Source organism: Petromyzon marinus, chromosome 5, assembly GCF_048934315.1.
Source record: "Petromyzon marinus isolate PM22_M1 ecotype Great Lakes invasive population chromosome 5, UKy_Petmar_22M1.pri1.0, whole genome shotgun sequence".
NCBI classification, from domain to species: domain Eukaryota; kingdom Metazoa; phylum Chordata; class Hyperoartia; order Petromyzontiformes; family Petromyzontidae; genus Petromyzon; species Petromyzon marinus.
In genome coordinates this window covers 19,233,172-19,254,033 of record NC_133671.1, presented here as the reverse complement: position 1 = coordinate 19,254,033, position 20,862 = coordinate 19,233,172, and the positions used below count along the sequence as shown (strand labels likewise).

The 20,862-nt window shown below is 51.9% G+C and overlaps 1 protein-coding gene across 1 annotated transcript in view; it reads right to left on the bottom strand.

Annotated features, from left to right (window-relative positions):
- LOC116939181 (TBC1 domain family member 10A-like) overlaps positions 1 to 20,862 on the bottom strand; it is a 41,093-nt gene that overhangs the window by 7,533 nt on the left and 12,698 nt on the right. Inside the window, exons 2-6 of the mRNA XM_032947284.2 lie at positions 10,159 to 10,258; positions 3,972 to 4,079; positions 3,457 to 3,563; positions 405 to 519; positions 52 to 117 (exon numbers count right to left, since the gene is read on the bottom strand). Of these exons, the coding sequence (XP_032803175.1) occupies positions 52 to 117; positions 405 to 519; positions 3,457 to 3,563; positions 3,972 to 4,079; positions 10,159 to 10,258 (496 nt within the window). The remainder of the gene's footprint in view (positions 1 to 51; positions 118 to 404; positions 520 to 3,456; positions 3,564 to 3,971; positions 4,080 to 10,158; positions 10,259 to 20,862) is intronic.

The window sequence follows — 20,862 nt, the reverse complement described above, 5'->3', positions numbered from 1 at the left end:
ATTTCACTCGATGAGATTTTGTTGTTGTTGTTGTTGGATTGAGCTACTCACCAGGCCAGGACTGTAGTATCCAGGAAGATATTTCTCACAGATCTGAACAAAGCACCAGAACGCTTGCTGCGGGAAAACACACAAAAACCATCGCCATTCGTATTATCGTCGACGGCATCATTATCATCACAGAGCCCTCTCTCTGATCGTGCTATTATTATGATTATTATATTAAAATACCACTTGCCAAAGACTGCCACCGCCGTGTCTGCCACAAAATTATGGTTCGGGTGCTTGTTGTCGTTGTTCGGGTACTTGTTGTTGTTTGGGTGTTTGTCATTGTTGAGGTGGTTGCTGTTGTTGTTGGGGTGGTCGCCTTTTGTTTGGTTGTTGGTCCGGGTGCGTGTGCTGACCTCGGCGGGCATGTGCATGAGCAGCACAGCGGCGACGGGTGCCTGGGCCTGGCAGTAGCCCTCCTCGGGGCAGTACACGGTGTAGGCCTTGAGCACGCGGAACAGGTCCTGCTGCCTGCACTCGTCATCGTCATCATCATCATTGTCGTTATCGTCATCGTCATGGCATCACCATTACTGCATTGTTTTCATCATCGTCGTCGTCATCATCAAAGTCGCCCACATTTTCATCATCGTCGTTATAATAACGATAATTACTTCTTTAACGAGGAAAGCCCCACCGAGTCCAGATACGCTTGATTTTTTTTTTTTATCAGGGTCCTGCAACATTGGGATGTTTGGCCAACAACCATGATGGGAGAAAACCAGCAAATCCGAAAGAAACCCATGAAGAACAGAGAGAACACACAAAACTCCGCACAGAAAGTAAAAGGGGCCCGAGTGGGGAATGGAACTCAGGTTCTACTTGCTGGAAAGGCGCGAGTGTTACCACTGCACCACCCATCCCCCCCCCCTCCCCAAATATTAAGCATTGCAGTCATACAACCGCAAATTCGGTTTTATGAAGCATATAAAAGCTATGCTAGATAAAAAGGCAAGGGGCTCTTTCAACACAATCGTTTTTTAATATCATTTGTGAAGGGGCGCTACGGTGGCTAGGAGATGTTAACTACCTCGCCTGGTATACAGGAGGTCGTGGGTTTGATCCCGACCCTGACGCCTGCTGCTGTATATTTGGAGTTTGCGTGTCTCTCATCATCATCACGGTGGCTAGGAGATGTTAACTACCTCGCCGGGTCTACAGGAGGTCGTGGGTTTGATCCCGACCCTGACGCATGCTGCTGTATATTTTGAGTTTGCATGTCTCTCTCTCATCATCATCACGGTGGCTAGGAGATGTTAACTACCTCGCCGGGTCTACAGGAGGTCGTGGGTTTGATCCCGACCCTGACGCTTGCTGTATATTTTGAGTTTGCGTCTCTCCCCGTGGTTGCGTGGAATGTTCTCTGGGTCCTACGGTGTATCCCTCCACATTTAGAATCGACATCGCACGTTTAGAGTATTTATTTGCGACACATTTCCAGCGTGATGATAAGCCACTTTCGTTGAGCTGTCATTTATGGCCAGGTTCGTTTCTGAAAAAGAGCTACACAGCTCAGTGGACCTTACCTGGTAAAATTAAAAATAGTTTACCAGCTCATGGGCCCTCTTGAGCATTGTCTTGAGATGCGTTTGTATTTAGATACGACACACAGCGGGAGTGTCGTTTTCATGTTGCTGTCAGGCGACATCTGTTTCACCAGAGAAACCCCTGGGGGACTGGGTTTTCGACTTTTGAGCCTCGTTAGCCGGGGCGGGACGACTGTTCAATTAAAAAGAAAATACCATCGAGCCATTGTCACGACATGACCATTGCCATTGTCACGCGGGGTGGCCGTGGCTCTAACCGTCACCATCATCACCACCACCGTCATCCTTGCCCTTCGTCGTCGCAGGAACGTCAGAGGGCCACACGTAATTATCATCGCCGGCATCGGTCATCGCGACCCAGTGGTAGGAGCTGGATATAAGCACACCACTTGGGAGCCAGGGCCAGCTGTGCTTATATATTGCGAATGAGCGTGCTTGTATGAGAAGTTGCCCTTTTTGCCTTCTCCACCCACCGGTGTAATGCAAGCGTGTGTTGCTTTTATCAGAACTGTCTCAAGTTTCATTTTTGCTGAACCTGGGTCACAAAGAGTGTGACGCGGGTCACCACAGACGATCGACCGTCGCGTCACTCCATCACGCTGGCCGAGCCCACGCGGTGTGCTCGGCAGCGAGCTCGTAATTGATCGAAAAAAACGCGATCGGGAAAACGCCGGCGGCTCGCTCGGGTGGCCGACCGAGAGCGGGGGGGCGCGGTGGGGGGGGTTCAGCGTGTGCCGCAGCTCGCTGGAACGGCCGCTTCGTCTGTGTGTTTTTTTTTTATTTTTTATCGCCGCCACCTCTGCCACGCACCGCGGTCGGACTCTTTCGCGAGCCGCGTTGTCACAGTCACTCAGGGGGGCAAGAACTTTCGCGTGTTTTTTTTTACGAGCGGGATTCCACCGCGGGGACTTCATACTCGCGTGGGGCCCTTTGTTTTATTTTTAAGAGGTGACGTTCGCAAAGGTCGTTACTTTGCAGGCGAGGTCGGGGGGCAAGTGCTGTTCGTGCAAGAGGGGTCGCTGTGTGGCGACGAGCAATGCGCCCCAGCCGCCTTTGTCTCCCGAGTGCTCGTGTGTTTACGCGCTGTGGACGCCAGCTCATTTAAGGCCGAGTCGAACCGGGGATAGGCGCAGAACCAGTTCAGATTTTACCATGCGCAACGATGTTAGCCGTGGCTGGGAATCAAACCCAGGTCCGGTGGGTATTTTTGAGAAGTGTCCTAATTACTGCACCACCGCACGCATACAAAGACAAATATTTCTCAGGTAGCCTATACAGGCTACTGGGGAAAGTGCTGTTAATGGCCAGCTCCACACCTGCTGCACACGCACACACACACTGTGCTCACGGGCCCCCTTCGATCCGTGCTGTGGAATCATTGACCACCAGAGTTAATCATCGACGGCGGTGAATGTCCAGCGCCAGCAACACAAGCGGTGGATCTGGATCGCTCGCGCCACTTCATCTCGCCGAAGGAGGGGGGGGGCCCCTTTTCACGCGCGGGGGGTTCACTGCAGTTCAACTGCGGTGCGACCGGCGCATTGCCGCGTGTTGCACGTGAAGCGCAACGCCCCGAGCGCCGCCACTGCCGCCAGCGTGTAGACATTTTAATTTACCCATCACGCTGCCCCGTGCCACCCGCTCGCTGTTGACATCGGCTGCGAGCGGGTGACATCGGCGGCGAGAAACCGGGGTGAAGCGAAGGCGTCGATGACACCCGCTTGCCGGGCATAACGATCGCAACGCGAAGGGCTCGGCATTGCCCCACCTCCGCGCGCGCCGTCGATCCCCCGTTTTATTTGTTCTGCTCGCGTGCGTTGCCGCTCATTGCCGCTGCCTTTCACGCTTGCGTCAGACTCACCCGTGACCGCCCCTGGCGGCGAACATCTCGTGGAAGGGGAACTGGCGGTGCAGGTCCTTCTCGATCGTGTCCACCCACTTGGGGTCAGCGTCCTGCTGGTCCAGCTCCTGCGTGGACAGCGAGGGGGGGGGGGACGGGGGGTGTTGGGTAGAGGGTAGCGCATGCGTTGGAGAGAGAGGCGAATGGTTGTTGTGCGTGGGTGTGGCGAGTGGTAGCGTAGCGTTCGGTGCATTGCCCTACGAACCTAGCGACCCGCGTTTGATTCCTGGCCGCGGCCAACATCGGTGGTGAATGTATGAGCTGGCAGTGGGCCTCCCCTAGGTCGAGCCAGCCTTAAATGTAGTACTTGGTGCGGTGCGTAACCACGGGCACTGGGAAGACAAAGGCGGCCAGGCACGGTGCTGGCGGCGTCGCCACCTTGTGCGCAGTGCCGCCCTTAACAGGTGCTCGCTAACGGCCCATTCTCCCAGAGTGCGGGAGATCTCGGTCAATGTGCTCGTGTGCGTGCAACGTACATCAAACTTTCCCTTGTTGAGCGCCAGGCGCGCGCGCCCGCCGGAGAGGTACTGCCAGGCCCTCGCACGCAGCGACGGAGGGATCCCCTTGCGACAGCGGAGTTTCACCTGCGCGCGAGACGAACGCGTGAGACGCACGCGGTGAGGCGCGCAAACGGCGACGGGGCGCGCGATCAAACGCACGTCGTGCACAACGCTCGTCGCGATTCATCGGGGAGGCCTGTTGTGAGGAGGGGTAAGCACACGAACACCCGCACCTCCGATTAGCAAGGTTGCCAAAGAAGCTCAACATACATACTCCACGTGCAGGCAACACGCGTGTTTGCACTGCGACGCGTTTTCTTGATGAGGCGGTTCTCTTCTGTTCGGGAACACTTTTCACACAACGCGGTACACGCGTCGTCACAGCGCGGTGTCTGCGCGGTCGACGACGAACTATTTGCTTGAGCTGCTCGGCTGAGCGGTACAGCGGTCCAGTACACGGAATGCTCCAGCACGCGGCGGGGTTCCCCCATCTCAGAACTCTGTCCCGTGCAGATGCGCTTCAGTAAGACAGCGATCCCTCGCTTCACGCGGTTTTTGTGTTCACGCGGCACTTTTCACGAACGCATCGACTACTGCCGCGTTAACCGACGGGGGGTTGCTGTGGAACGTGCCAGGAGAGTATTCCAGGCATTCAAATCGTAACTCTTGCAGAGCAGTGAAAAACCCCCCCGTGCCATCGGAGAGGCGGCCGGCGGAAGGAAGATTTCGCGCGACGGCTTCAACGGGCGTGGGGATCTGTGTGCAGCGTGGAGGAGTGCAAGGGGTGTCGAGACGAGCGTTGGAGTGGCACCCCAGGAGGTCTCTGACCACAAGGGCGAATACCTGAGGCCCGATGGCGGGACACTGTAAGGGGAGACCTCGGAGGTCACACGCCGACTTTAGTCGGCGCTAGCTAGGTGCGGTTGGCATCGGCGGCATTTTTCCACGACGACCTCTTGACCTTGGCGGGAGGAGATGGATGAGGAGATCACGGGGGGGGGGGGGGGGGGTGGGGTGGCCTGCCTCCTGGCTGCAGCAAACTGACAGCGGTTGTGGAGAGCAAGGAATGGGAACGTGCGCTCGGGAGGGAGGTAGGGTCGCGTGCCAGTCGGGACGCCGTAACGTTGACGTCGCAGCCTCGTCGCCGCCGCTGCGGCTGCCGCTCCGCGCCGTTTGGGGCGCGTGCCGCCCTCCCGCGCCCGCCCGCCCGCCCGCCACCCGACATCGAATTTCACGAGGACATCTCGTGGCGCGGAAATGTCGGACGGAACCGGCTCGCCCAGGCGGGGTTCGGGTCGATGGTGAAAGCGCAAGTTGGCTCGTCGGGCTTTCGTTCTCTCGTCTCTCCAATCTGTCGGCATTTCTGCCGGGAACTGAGCACAGTGAGAACTCCCGGGGACTTCGCCAGGTGGTCGTGAGGGGAGGTGGGTGGGGGAAAGACCGGGCTGGCCAGGCAGCTGGGAGAGCCCTGTTGACGGGATTAACGGAGGCAGGTGTTTCCCATAAGCTTCGCGCCCGGTTCGCGTTACCGTTAAGCCGCAACATGTGCTGGGAACAACGCGAGGATGCGAGGAGTCGGAGCTCTTCTCCTCCTTCTGAGCACGTGTGCCAGGATCTTCTTCTGCTGCCAACAAGCAGCCTCTGTCTGCCTGGCACGCCGTCCTACCGACCCCCCCCCCACCCCCCGCTCGCATCCCTTAGGCCTCGATACGAGAGCATAATATTGGGGCAACCATCAGCGGCAATGGTTGGCGTGCCGCGTTATTTTGTTGCCTCGATGGAACTCCTCCGTTCAAGTGTCCGGAGTCGCTCGGCGCAGGTTGCGCCGCTCGTGTGTGCACAACCGTCCCAAAATTGCCCCCTTGTGCAATCATAACCTTGAGGCACGTGCCTCACAGCTTCGTAAACCGAGACACGAGGCTGACCTCTGTCACCTTCCACCACGTGTTTAATGGTCGAGCAGAGGTGTGTGTTTTTTATTTTATTTAAATTAATCAGTTCCTTCCAGCGGTGCTGCGAGCCGTCCTGAAAAAGGATTTATTGTTTTGCGCATCCCTGAAACGCTCGCTCGGCGCTCGCTCGCAAACGGTGAGTGTGTTGCCGTCAATTCCACGGGAGCACCAGGCCCCCTTTTCTTCAGGACCAGAGGTTTTTGCCGGATCAGTGGTTCGGATCGGTATCCAGGCACATCCGAGCCGAGGCAACGTGGAGCCCACACGGCACAGGTGGTTTCCCCCAGACGAAGTCGCGACACGTGACCAAACAGGGCCGGGGGGCCGAGGGCGATCATTCTCGTCCTTGCGTGCGACGTGCGTCGAGTGGCGGCTCACGGGCCTCGCCGGGGACCGGCTCGTGCGCGGCCTCAGCGTCGCGCGAGAGGCGCCCGGTTCCCCCGTGGCCTAAATCGCCCCGGTATCGGACCGTGACGTGCGTATATATATTTTATTTTATAATTCAGTCGCCCGTACAGTGGCGGGGGGGGCCGCGCGGTTCTTTTGCCGTTGGGTTATCCCGTCCGGCAGGTCTGGTGGCACCGTCGTGATGTCACGGCGGCGCTCAAAAGAAAAAAAAAAGGAGGAAAAAAATAAACCCACAAGCGTAGGCGGCAGCCAGACGCGTGGCTACGCCTACACGCGAAACGTCCTGAGTGCGACGAAGACGTTTATCTCGTAAACGTGAAGCGCGAGGGGCTACTTTACTCAACGTGTCGTACGAAGCACGCGGCGCCAGGGGGACAGAGAGCAGAGGGGGTTGTCAGGATGCTGCACCTCTGTGCTTTGTTTGTGCCTTTAGTGTACTCATTATTTTTTACCTATGGCTATTTGCAGCTGATATTGCCTTTTCTCCCCTACCCCCCCCCTCCCCCCGATTCAATTTGCCCTATCAAGGTCACGTCACGTCACAGGAAGACGACGTTTCCATTCGCAGCTCTCGCAGCTCGCCGCACCCACCACCACCACCTTTGTGTCAGAAGAAATAGCCCCCCTGAAGACGACGTCACAGAACTACTCGCGGCACTCGCATCAACATCGGCGACTTCATCCACACACGGCGGCAACACCTGACAGCGCCCTGTAAAGAATGTAACTGTCCAGTGCACGCGAAATATTTTTCATTCTTAGGGCTGGCAATGAATCACTGCATGTAACCGAGTTTGAAGCCTCCCTAATGCAAACGTTGTTTGCCAGGGCTTGAGACCGGCAGCAAAACCAACTCCCCGCCTATACGTGAGAACCCGTTTTTTTTCCATCACGGACGGTTAAAACCAAAATGTTTTAAACCCGGGATCTCCGCGGGCGTTGGCTCGGTGTCTTTGGGCACGGTCATGGCAACCTCGGAGTCGCCGCGGCCACCCCTCCTGTGTCCCCTTTTTGTCCGTGTTCCTCTACCAGCGCGCGCACGCCACGCGCCGTCCATGAGATGTGACCGGGAAAAATATTCCGTCAAAATGTCGCAGCCGCAGCGGTGGTGTTTCGCATCGCCCCCGTGTTTTTTTTTTTCCGCGTGGGAGTGTACATTTTCCAGCGGAATATTTTTGAACCACGGGCTCCGCCGTGCCATGGATATCTGTGGCCGCACGTGCCGGAGGGCGGGGGACGGTTGGCGGGTGGAGGGGGGGTGGTGGCACCCGCGGTGGAATGTTTCGGTGCAGCGAGCGCCCCATGTCAACCGTCACAGGAACGCCCAGAACCAAACGTCAGAAAAGTCAATTAACCACAAAATAAAGTTCCTTAACAGCACTCGCATTATTACGATGCAACTTGGCTTCATATAGCTTCTATAATGTGCCCGAGCCGAGACCATTGACCAACTATACACCCGTTTACAGAGTTTGCTTGCTTAAACAAATGCTGCTGGATAGTATTGGTCTGGAAAAGCCAGTAGACCGACGGACTAAAACAAATGTATTATTCACATGTGGAGGCACAGAATGGATTTCTACTTATATGTGTGCTTAACTATACACTGGCAGTCCTGGATTATTACTGTGACCAAATCACCCTGAATGCCCCCGACCTTGCTAAATCTCGGATGTGAAGCAAGCTCGGGCCTGGTTAGTTACTTGGTGGGGGGGGGGGTCGCTTTTGAATACCAGCTGTTGTAGGCTTGGGCTGCGAGGTGGCGACGAGATGGGCGGCACAACAGTGGATTCTTGAATCTATCTGTGTGGAACATCGAGTGTTGCCACACCCCACTCCATCCCCAACTTCCTTGTACGCAAAGTGGGTTTTCTCTCCAGCTCCTGCAGTTTCCTTTAATAATATAAAGCCAAATAGTCGTGAATTGGATATGGCTAAAACATCCCAATGTAGCAGAAACCCCACTCTGAAAAAGTGTTGACACTTTGCTGGGAACATCATCATCATAATAATAGCAATAATTATTTACCCACGTGTCATGCCCATGCCGTGAGCCGTTTGGCCATACTTCACCACGCTGGTCGGTGCAAGATGATGAAGGGGGGCGGTGGGTTGGAGGTGGTGGGGGGTTTGTGGGGGGGTTCGGGATGGTCAGACCGATTCCGGTATGACTCGCCGCCGATGTTGGCCGTGGCCGGAAATTGACCTCGGGTCGCACTGGGTCACAGCGCAGTGCGCCAACTGGTGCCCTCGTGGTCAATAAAAGGCATCGTTATCACCAGCACAGCTCTCTCTTTCTCTCTGCTGGAACGCTGCCGGGTCCTGAGACTTCCTCCCGGACTGACCGACCGTGTGAAAAACAAACAAACAAACAAGCGGAGCTTTCGCTCCTCCGAGTGTATTTCCTCGGGCCTCTAAAAGAGACAATGCCCTATTTGAGGTCAGGTATGTGAGCTCGCGGTGTATGTGAACACGCGCACTGTATATGCACGCACGCACGAGCACCTCCACGCAGCCTCACAGCCGCTGGTCTCGTCTGTTTTCCAGCGAGTTACTTTCTTTCCCGGTGCTCGCCCGACCGGTTTCACGCCTTCGTGAACTCCCCCCCGCCCCCCGCCCCCCGGGCCTTCCCACTCGGCCCACTCAACCCAAACTTCCATCCCTTCAAAAGTCGAGGTCCACGACCCTCAAACCTAAAAGATCGCGTAGCCAAAGTGACCCAGAGCATCCTGCCGTGGCCGGGACAGTCCCGGCGGTATTCCGGCTCTCAGAAGCCTCGTGCCGGTGTCACCGGTTGAGCGGGCGTGGCGATGCAAAAGTGGGCGGCGAAGACGGACGGAGGGACTACACGGTGAAGATGTGTCCCGGTTGAGCCTCCCAGGAATTTGGTAGCTTTCTTTCGGATGTCAACTTAAAACTGGCCCTCACCTTAAAGCCCTCACGCTAATTCTAGCCCGAGCTCTAACCGCAAACCTATCCCTTATCATCACTCGATCTCAAGCATGATATTGGGATCTAAACCTTAACCTTACCCTTACCAACCCAAACCAATAAATTCAACCCCCAACGTTCAGGTCTAGCCTTAGCGTAAACCTAAAAACCTATCCCCTTGTCCCAACTCTAGCCGTAATGGTAACTTAAATCCAACCATAACTGTAACCAAAGCTTCTTAACAGGTAGAACAAACTTCAACCTAAACACGAACTGTACCCTTAACCATAGACAAAACCACAGGGCCGTTGAGAAGGTGGTTGGGGGGAGGGGGGCGGGGAGGTGGGGAGCAGTTTTCAGGTGGGGCACTTGAGGAGGAAGAGGAGGCCTCATCAGGCATTTTGCCCCGGGCCTCCAAAAACCTTTTTGGTGGCCCAGCCGAACTGTAACCCAAGTGCCTAAAACAGCCAACTCGACCCTGAACACTGGCCGTAGCTTAAACCTTAACCCCGTGACCTTAGCTCTATCCATGAACCTTACCATAACTATTACTTCAACACTAACTGTAATTAAATATAATGCTTATATGTTAACTGAAGTTTTAACATTATCCCAAATTATAACATGATATCTAGCCCCTAGCTCTATGCTAAAACCTATCCCTCGTCTTAACGCTTACTCTCACACTAATTGTACCTTAAACCGTGGACCTAACTCCAACAAAAACATATAACCTTAACCCCGACCCTTAACCAAAAACTAACCGTAGCTTAAACCTTAACCATAGCTGCAACCAAAACCTTTAACCCCAATGTGAACTTTAACCCTAACCCCAAGGCAAACCCAGCCGCCCGGCCTCTCTGCTCACTCACCTTCTGGTATCGCTTGGGCATCCACCTGTCCCAGTGCTGCAGCATGTCCAGCCACTTCATCTCGCGCTGGCGAGCCACGTCCATCGGGAGCGCCGTGTCCCTGCGCCACCAAAGACAAAGATCCCCCATATAGACATGCAGACCTGTTGGGGCAAGTGCGGCTAACGAGCATCAGCTATGAAGGCCGGCACGACGCACGAGGCCGCGTGTGGCCAGCACCACGACCCGGAACGTCTTTGTCTCACCAGTGCTGTGTGTACGTACGCTGTCGAACTTCTTTCGTGCCGTACGCAGGTACGGGGGAAGGACAACAAACTAAACACAAAAATTCGTTCTAAAGGAATGAGTTTGAAATCCAGATGTTTGTACACACACGGCACCAGCAAACTCCAGCGGTCGGCAACCTGCCGCTCCGGAGCCGCATACGGCTCTTTACGGGCTGCTTCGTGACGTAAGGTACGCACGCGCGTACGTACGTATATGAGAGCGTGCATTGGCGGCTCTTGAAATGTGGAGTTTTTCACCGAATCCGAAAAAAAAATGGCTCTTCTTGTTATTTCGGTCGCCGACCCCCTCTTCAGCTACTCATTCAAAGCCGAGTGTACCGAGGAGAGGAGGCCCCACGACTGGCTCAAATGCTCCGCACTGCTATTGGCCGTGAGCGGGAACCGAAATCGGGTCACCGGGTTACAAAAGCACAGTGCGCTGACCTCTGCACTACAGCTAACGTGCGTGAGTGAGCGACACAAACACACGGGCGAGAGGGGCGAGCGAGCATGCACAGACGCACACGTGAACACAAACCACGCTCGCACCCAAGGTGAAGCGAAACTTTCGGGCAGTTACACAAATGCGGCGAGCCGAGTGAAACATTTTGAAATCCTCAAAAATAATACGGACCGGGTGTCACTTCAAAGGTAATTACCACGTAGCTTTAAATATCATGGATTATATGTGGAGTAAGTCATTGGTTGCACACGTACGTGCAGCTAAATGCATCATCGTCATCCCAGAGTGGATTAATAAAAGTACCTTTGTCCGAGTACGTGTGACACCACTGGGGTTATTTAATCAAGCAAGGTGAGAAAAATATGAAAGTTATGGCCTAAGGATTGAACTCGTGTCTCCAAGTTCAAAGTGCAGCGCGCCATCCCCTGTGCCACCCCGCAGGCGCACACACACACACAATGATACAAACACCAAGGTCCCCCGTGTAGCCTGCATAGACTGTTGGGGCAAGTGCTGTTAGTGAGCACCTACGAAGGCCGGCACGGCACGCGAGGGGGTGGGTGGCCAGCGCCACGCCCGGCCGCCTTTGTCTCCCCAATGGCGATGTTTACACATCGCACTGGGTACTTATTTGAGGCTGAGTGTATCTAGGGGAGGCCCGGGTTCAGTTCATATAATCGTCACCGATGTCAGTGGCCGCGAGCGGGAAACGAACTCGCGCACCTCTGCCGGGTTCGTAGCGCCGTGTAGCGCTAACCGCTACACCACCGCTCCCCACACTGACACACACACAAGAGGCACGCACTCAATGACACACGCAGGGAGTGACACGCGTAAGACAAACATCGGCGTGTCAACACGCTTCGTGCATCGGCAGCAACGTTCAAGTGCCAGGTGAACACACGTTACGAAGCTCGCCGGGACGTGTGCACGCACGCACGCACAAGTGCTTGGTGCGCAAGCATAAATAACAACAACAACCGAAACACGTTCGTCAAGAAAAATATACAAAGAGTCGTCGTTTCGGGCAATGGCACCTCTTCGCGACACTACATCGATCATATCGATGCAAGGCCTCTCCAAAGTCTCACCCCCCCCCGACGTGATTGAGGCCGCTGCTGCGCTAACAATCGTACAAAAATAAAAACATCTCTGTTGAGCACACTTCACCGCGCCGGTCGAGCAGACGCGTAATGAACACGAGCGTTGGGCGACTTCTGATCGTCCCGTGGGTGACTTATGCGAGCGAGCGAGCGAGCGCCCCGGGTTTTCAAAGCAGAGAAAACGATTGGAGAACCTCAGGCGCCGAGGGTTATCGAGAATGACGATTTCAACGTCATATGAAAAAATAAGAATAGGCTTTACACCGTTCTGGCACTATAACAAGAGATGTTAAGATGTTCAAACACCAAAGAGAAACATTTTTGCAAGGAATCAAGGTACTGCATTAACCACGCACGGTACTTGCGGTAACCATGCAAACTAACATGGCTCTGATAACACAATATATGTAATATATTGTCTCTGCAACTGATTGGCCTACACCAGAGAAAGCAGCCTTCTGTATGGCCTTGCCTCTCATGAGTCTCAGACGAGAGAACAACGCCAAAAGGCGAACAGCACAAAGACAATGCACTATCAGAGCATCTATAGCGTGGGGTGAGCAGCTACAAAATGGGACCTTTTTGCCAGTATCAAAGTATGAGAAAAATAAGAATAGATTTTACCCTCTCTGGCAATAAAACAGGTGTGACAATGTTCAAACACCAAATAGAAACGTTTTGCGTACTTGTGGTGAACTTGCAAACAAGCATGGCTCAGAAAATGATGCATTGTCTTTGAAACTGATTGGCCTACACAAAAGACAGCCTTCTTTAGGGCCTGGTATCACCAGTGTCAGACCAGAGAACAACGCCGAAAGGCGAACGGTACATTTAATTGTTGTTTAGAAATCGATTTTTATTTTTAACGCGATTGATATGCACGTCAAACGTGAGAGTCGCAATGGAGCATTTGCTATTCATGTAAATCCTGTGCCAAGTGGTACGTACGTACGTTGAACTTCTTTCGTGCTGTACTTTGCCAACCGTGCTAATCGGAGGTGCGGAGTGACAACAACTAAACAGTTCTAAAGAAATTAGTTTACAGTCGAGATTCTAAAGTGCATAGCTCCGGTGGCTTCTTAACATCGCAAGGAAGAGCGTTCCAGACGGCTTCAGAAGCGCATGTGAAAGCGCGCGATGCAGCAACCGTCTTTGTTTGATGGCCAGCCAAAAAACGCTGTGAGGATGACCGGAGTTCCTTGACAAGATCAGTAAGGTATTGCGGTTCATTTGTGGCAAGCACTTTGTGTGCAATGAATACGACCTTATAATTTATTAGTTCGGTACGGTGTAGGTTACTGCAAGAAGCAGAATTGGGGCCAGTTGAAACAGAAAAAAAGGAAACTAGAAAATGCAAATGCATGGATTCATATCATGCTCGCTCTGAGCATTCGCTTGTCCTCAGAAATATAACATTTGCAGAATGAAAACCAAACGGGTAACTGTCACGAAAACAAAGTTGTTTGCAAACGTGCAAACTTAAGATCTTTGCGCCGGTCTTTGGAAACACTTTGATCAACCAATCAATAGGATGTGTGTCCCTACCGGCGACTTGACTTTCCACTCACGTTGTATTCGTTTGGGACCAACTTTACAACAGATATCATGCCCCCCCCGCCGCCCCCCCCTTTGTGTTACAGACAGACGGAGAGACAAACGGACAGAGCTGCGGTGGCTAGGAGATGTTAACTACCTCGCCTGGTATACAGGAAATCGTGGGTTCGATCCCGAACCTGACGCCTGCTGTATATTCTGAGTTTGCATGTTCGCCCCGTGTCCGTCTGAATTTTTCTCCGTGTCCTCCGGTTTTCAGCCCCCACATTTAGAATCAACGTGCGTTTAGAGTATTTGGCTGCTATACATTTCCACATAATATGCAATTTCGTTGAGCTATTTATTTGTGGCCAGGTCGCTTCTGAAAAAGAGATATATAGCTAAAGTGGGCCTTACCTGGTAAAATAAAATAGTTTAGTTTAACGAATGCATTCATGGTTACATCCATAATTGGGAAGCATTTAAAATATGCGGCAAGAATGGAGACGAGAAATAATCGGTTCTCGAATCGAATCTCGTTGCCAAATCGTGAGATCGTTCATCCACAGAATCGCCATGGGCCATGAAGCCACACGTGACTTGACAGATAAGAGCCGTTCCGAGTAAAACCACATCGACAGTTTAACTGCAGCGCAGAGAAAGCATGCGGAGGGCACTTTCTTTAAAAAAAAAATGTTTTTAGTATTTTTTACAAAGTGAGTGCCATTAAGACACCCACTTCAAGGCGGTAAAAACACATTTTATTCTACCGATATTGATCACGGCCGATGTTGACGGCGATCAACGACAATAGCCCGTCATTTATTGATTCAGGAACGACTTGAGACTCTTTCTGCAGGATGGCCCTGTTGCTCGTGACGTTGGCCGAAGTGTCGCTCCGTGTCCTGAATATTAGGTAAATAATTTGATTTCCACGCGAACTGTGTTATCTCCACGTCAAAATAAAGTATATTTTTTGCGTATCAGTCTTCCAGGCTGATATTAATTAGCAGAATTTTTTTGAACAAATAAACTCCAGAACAGTTTCAATTGTCTGGGTCTTGTCAGCAGAGTCGAGTTTGTTTTAAAAAAAAAATACTGATGTTGCTTTACCAGATGTTATTGGGGTGAGCATTCCCTTTCAACTGCAGCGCTATTGTTGTACCATGTGGGATTGTGATGGCACAGGGATTCCTTCATCCAGCAGTGGATAGACAAATGTTGTTAATGTTGACATTGCGCTGTTTCTTTAGCGATCCAGGTATCCCCTGAAAAATAATACTTTTAGTCTAAAAGGGCTCTCACCAAGTTTAAACAAAGCACCGGTCTGCTTGACGTCACGTAAAGACAATAAATTACAGCCCCTATGTCAATCCACCGTTGGATGACGGCCTCTCCACGCTACGTCTTGTCGTGGCCGTTGTTTGACCATACTTCACCGACGCTGGTCAAGATGCACACGGTGGAGGGCCCAACACTGATGACGTTCGGGCGCAGCGCTTTAGAAGCTTGAACGTCAAACGCACCGTGCATTAAAACTCCGTAGTGCCTTCCGCATCTGCCCCGTCTCGACCCAAGCCCTCGTGTTTATACAACTCTGGCAGGGCACGGTCGGGTGGGCACAGTTGGGTGGGTGGGCTCAACCACTTCTGCTGTTGCGACCGCTCACGTTGCTATTTAAGGAAGAAGGGGAAAAAAAGACATCGAGACAAAAACCAGAGAACCTGTTTCTCCGGCATCTGACAGCGGCATTGGCAACGGCGGCAGGAGCCAGAGCAGACCGGCGAAACGGCGTGGCGGAGGACGAACCCGTGGGTGTGGTGACATTCTCTCCCCCGGTGACGCGGTGTGAGAACCTACACCGAGCACTGACTCCCCAACAATAAGTTACGTTCTCCGATATACTTTTTGGTGCACCTTGTGCGTTTGTCTGGAAAGAGAGGCGGAAGACAATGATGAGGCACGGTGGTGGCGGCGGTGGTGCCGGTGGAGTTGGTGGAGGCAGTAGCGGTGAGTTGCCATCAAGGGATGTATGTACAGTAAAACCTTGGATTGCGAGTAACTTGGTCTGCGAGTGTTTTGCAGGATGAGCATTTTTTAAATAAATATAAATTTGATAAATGAGCGAGGGTCTTGCAATACGAGTAGTACGTACACGCTTTGTCTGCCGAGCGTCACGTGATCACAACTGATATACGAGTGCTTTGATATACGAGTGCTTTGGATTTCAAACACGTTTCCGGAACGAATTATGCTCGCAATCCAAGGTTTTACTGTACGTATATTGAACTTATTTCGTACGGTATGTAGCGAACCGTGCTAGTCGGAGGTGCGATGGACCCAGATTAGCAGGAGGAACATCAAGGGGGAATATGCAGACGTAATTTGACCTTCGACCTCTGAACCCTGAGCTGACACGATGGATGGCTGAACGGAGGGAGGAATGGAGATACTTTACTCACCGCCCCGGTGGGGCTGCTGCCAGAAACACTCCGTGTGCGATTGTAAGGTTGCAAAGCTCCAATTTCCGGTGATGATAAAATGTGTACCGCTTTGTAGATAGTTGACAGTGGTTGTCTTATTTGAGAGACTGGCCCCCTGCTAAGGAATGTGGAAGGTTGGTCCAACGGGTCTGTGTCTATTGAAAGGTGGGCGGCGGTCACCTGGCAAGGAATCTCTGACAGCCTCGCCGAGTCTCAGGTGTCACCTTCAGGAGGGTCCTGCTACATTTGGGGTGTATGGACGATGCTGCTGCTTGTGAGCGTTTGGCTACGTGTAGGAGGAAACTGGTAAACCCGGAGAAAACTCACCAACCATACAGGGGATAACGCTTAAGATGCGGAGATTGATTCACACCATTGATATGATGTGGTGTAAGGATTCACTCCCTTGGCCATTTTTTTAAAATAATTATATAAAACACAGCGGCCACTAGCAGCTGCAGAGGTCACGTGAACTTACTGTAGTATGTGACACGTGCGTATAAAAAAATACGTGGATTCTGACCTGCGTGATTCGATGCATGTATCGTGAGCATAGAGAATCGGTATTCATGGACGATGGGGTGCGTCGCTACAACCCTAAATTTCCAACTTCAGGCCACGTCGTGGACTCTGCTGCGCTGTAACTTAGTGCGGGAATACCAAATCCTTAATCAAGTGTGACTAAAAATATCACTCAACGGGCTTTGCAAAAATGCAAAACCACAAACGTTTATCTGATCCCTCTCCACTTCACTTCTCTGTACGATTTGAGAGTGGAATGGAAAGTTTTAAAATAAGTCTACATTTTTTTTTCGTCTAAAAAAAAAAACCCCACCATTGTACGCCCAACGTGTTAGTTTTCACGCCGGGCGTGGCGATAAATTCTTGTCTTGCGCTTGCAAATTGTTGCCATGTTCATCGTTTAATTAAACATTTCATTTTTTTGCACCCCTGGCGCACCACGGGATAAGTAAAATAATAATAAATTGTGCAAAAGGACAGACACAGCACAAGATTACCGGGAAAAGTGTGAGATTCCTGGACGTAATTCGACAAGACGGACGAAGAGCGGCATGACTCAAAGATGTGCAGCAGGAAGAAAGGGGGAGGAGAGGCTGGGCAGAAAGGGGAGGCGGGGGAGAAGCAATGACTGGGCCAAGATGCAGGGGATGAGAGGGTGATGATGAGAGGGGAGGGGAGAGAAAGCGGAGCTGCACGGAGCGGCGTCTGTTTTCACAGGGGGCGGCAGGGAGAGGAGAGGCATTTACAGCGGGGGTGACCACAGAGAAAGTGACGTGGTTCACAGGAGGCTTTAGCTGCCTTTAGATTAAAAGATTTGACGAAATCACCCAACAACAGCAAAGCATGTGTGTGTAGAACTTCTTTCGTACGTAGACAACCGTGATCATAAGAGGTGCGGGGGGAAGGACAACAAACTAAACACAAAAATCAGTTCTCAAGAGAAATTCGTTTTCAATCTATGCACTGCATGGAAATAAGTGTCGTTTGTTTTTTTCGACGGCGTATGTTTTCATGGTCGTGTTGTATAGCGCTCGGGACGTATTTTTGGTTTGGGCCGCATATTGTTGGGGCGTGACATTCGACACCTTGCCGCACATGCTGGGAGCTTGTTGAGTAACGGCGTTCAGCGCCTGAATAATCTCCCCACAGCGAGTGCAGAAAAATGTAACGTTTCGCCGAAGAGGCACCCGGCACGCGGAGCGGAACGTTGGACACCGCGCGGTCATCTTAAAAAAAAAAACTTGCAGAGAACAAGCAATAAAATCCTGACAGCTGCACTACGTCTAGGGCTGCTGGGGAGAGAAAGAAAATCCTGAAGTAAGAGATGAAAAAGAACGAGAGAGCCTTTAAATAAACCTCAAAGAGGCAGTGCTAGTTCCACGTGAGGCCCTGAACAGCAGGCAGCGGCCCCGCGCGCCGCCGTTTGATGTTGGATTATTAATTATAAACAAAGGTACGAAGGAAGCCTCGTACGTGTCACCGGTATTATGGGCGACGGACAGCTGTGATTATTGCAGCAAGCGGGCGAAGTCATCGCACCCGCTCGTCCCCCCAGAACTCGGCAAGGCCTCCCGTGACCGACCGGTCAAACGTCCCCCATTTTCCTGGCACCAGAGGGCTGGGCTTTACTTTAACCCAGGAGAGTATTACTCTTTGGTTCTTTCGGTAAAGTTGCGTGACTTTACCGATGGATTCCTGCAGTCACGAAAGCTTCAAATCAACCAGAAGAGTATTCTAAACGAGCTTTTTTTGCCCGTCCAAGGACGAGTGTATATTGCAGTAAATCTGAAATATTCAATATAAAAATTGTTCAGGTGATGATTATTAATGAGGGGGGTTGCCCCATGTGGAGTGACGTCACCCGCTAATGGTTATTGTGGAGGGGTGCGGCACGTGGAGTGACGTCACCCCCTCATGGTTATTGTGGAGGGGTGCGGCATATGGAGTGACCCGCTCATGATTATTAATGAGGGGAGGGGTGCGGCATGTGGAATGCGCGACCTTCTCGTGCGTTAGTGTAAAAATCCACCCACTCATGAATATTAATGAGGGGGGTGGGCCTCGTGTGCAGTGACGTCACGCGCGGGACGGGTCAGACATATCTGGGTAATTATAGTAGGTAATATATAATCTTTTATTTTACTCTGCGCTGAGTTTTCCGGTTGTACCGCAGCACAGCTCGGCGCGTTGTCCTGACGCTTCGCGCCACGAGCTTGGTGGCTTCTTCGGAAACTGAACTGAAACGTCGGACATCGTGCTGTTACAACACACAGCACGATGTCCGCCGAAAACACATCAGAGAGCTACGCGGCAGCACAACCGCGAGAACAGTAATTTTTATGTTTTTCTTCTAAATTCTGCCGCTCCTGTTCTCCTCCTGCAGCCGTCCAATTGCAGTGGTTCGAACGAGAAATTTAGAGATAATCGGCGTGGGCCCTCTCTGAAGGCAGGTCTGCTCATGCCCTCACTTTTCATCCTTGTATATTTCTTTATTATTTCTTCTACCTCCTACCCCATTTCATCACGATGTTGTCCCTGCAGCTGCCAGGGTTTTATAGCCGACGTCTTTTTGGACAAACAGACCGACCAACAGACCAGTCTCCTGTCAACTTTATCTGGAATTTTTTTTTAAATATCCTGATGTCACTCGCATATCTAGCAAGCGGAAACATTTGTGCTGCCCTTCGATGTTCTGTCGAAGTGAAGGATGAAGGATGCTGGCATAGCCACCGAATAAACGGCGAAAACACTTTGCCTCCAATCAAATACTCCGGACGCAAACAGACGTTTCCGTCGGCTCCCTTCTCCACATGGCCTGAGTCACTGACAATGAAGTGGCACGCGATAGGGCCCGTTTTTTGGGAACGACGCGTGTCAGATGGAAAGTGTACATGTTTTTTCTAGAACAAATGTTATCATTCATAATTAAGGTTTTTGGGTTAGATTGCGAAAATATAAATGTGTCATTAACCCACCACTACTCGACATAGCCAATTAGTAAGGGTTGTCACGTGAACAAAACGTGCCAATTAGTTATTACTTCAGCACATCGGTGTGGATAAACAAACAACACTTAAAATTGACTACTCAATTGTAAATGTTGTGGGTTTACTGTGGGTTGATGGGTAGTGGTCGGTTAATGGGTGGTCGTGGGTTAACGACACATTTATGTTTACACCATCTAACCCAAAAAACCTTTATTATGAATAAAATTGGGTCGCGTAAGCCTACGTGTTAAAAATATATTAAATTATCTGGGATGAACTTGACCGAGGGCGCGCGGGGGTAAGGACATCACTCGTAGACTCTTCATATTGGAAAATGTTATGGATTTTTTTTGTGGAGATGGAAAAAAGGCACTTCTACTCAGATGTACAAAATCAATGAGGGCATGATTAAAATATGCTAATTTCAGGATCACGGGCAGTGAAAAAAGCACAAAATTATTTCATACGAGCATAATTTAATTCGTGAAAAGGAAAAGCTCTTCAACTTCAATCGCACGTCGTGGCCAAATGGCCCCAAATACGAACCGACCTCGCTGGAGCTCTGAAGCTAAGCGGCGTGGATGAAGCCTTGGATCGACCGTATGTACGCAAGGCAGGCTTTCTCTGGGTATCTCCGGTTAACTGCCGCACGAAGCAAAACTCGCCTGAACAGCATTGCGGTCAAACATCCCAACTCTGGAGCAGGGCCCTTTTGGAAAAGAGCCTGAAACTCAGTGAGGTCTTCCTGGGTCACGATTTTAACTTTATTATCAATTAATTACCATCTTAAAAACAAGAATACCGCCATTTTCCACCTACACCGGTCTTAGCCCACCAACCGAGCCACTTGAAGCGCTGTGGAACGACGCAGTTTGCAGGGCAACGCCTTCCGAAAAGTGCTCACTCCCTGCATGATGCCCACCGCCCCCCTCCCTCCCAATCACCACCCCCCCTCGCGTCCCCACCGCCATCAACATCCACCCCCACCCAGGGCTCGGTAACGAGCTTGACGCGGGCATGATCCCCAGCGGCCGCTGCCTCTGCCAGAGTTGGGATAAAGGCGAGAGCGACGATCGTAAAGAAAGCCGCCGCCGCCACTGCTGCTGCTGCAGCATTCAGAGCCCTGCGGCTGCCCATTCATCGCAAAACGTTGCCGCGTGTGAATTTCCTCCGCGGAGGATTCACGCGCCAGCCGCAGTTGTCGCAACGCTGCACAAACGAACACCGGGGTGGACCTCATTCTGCATAGACGTGCGTTATCCACTCGAGTGCGTGCTCCGATTTATTCAAAGCCGTAGCCATGGAGTCAACATTGGTGGTGACCAAATCTTCCAGGGAATCCGGGGA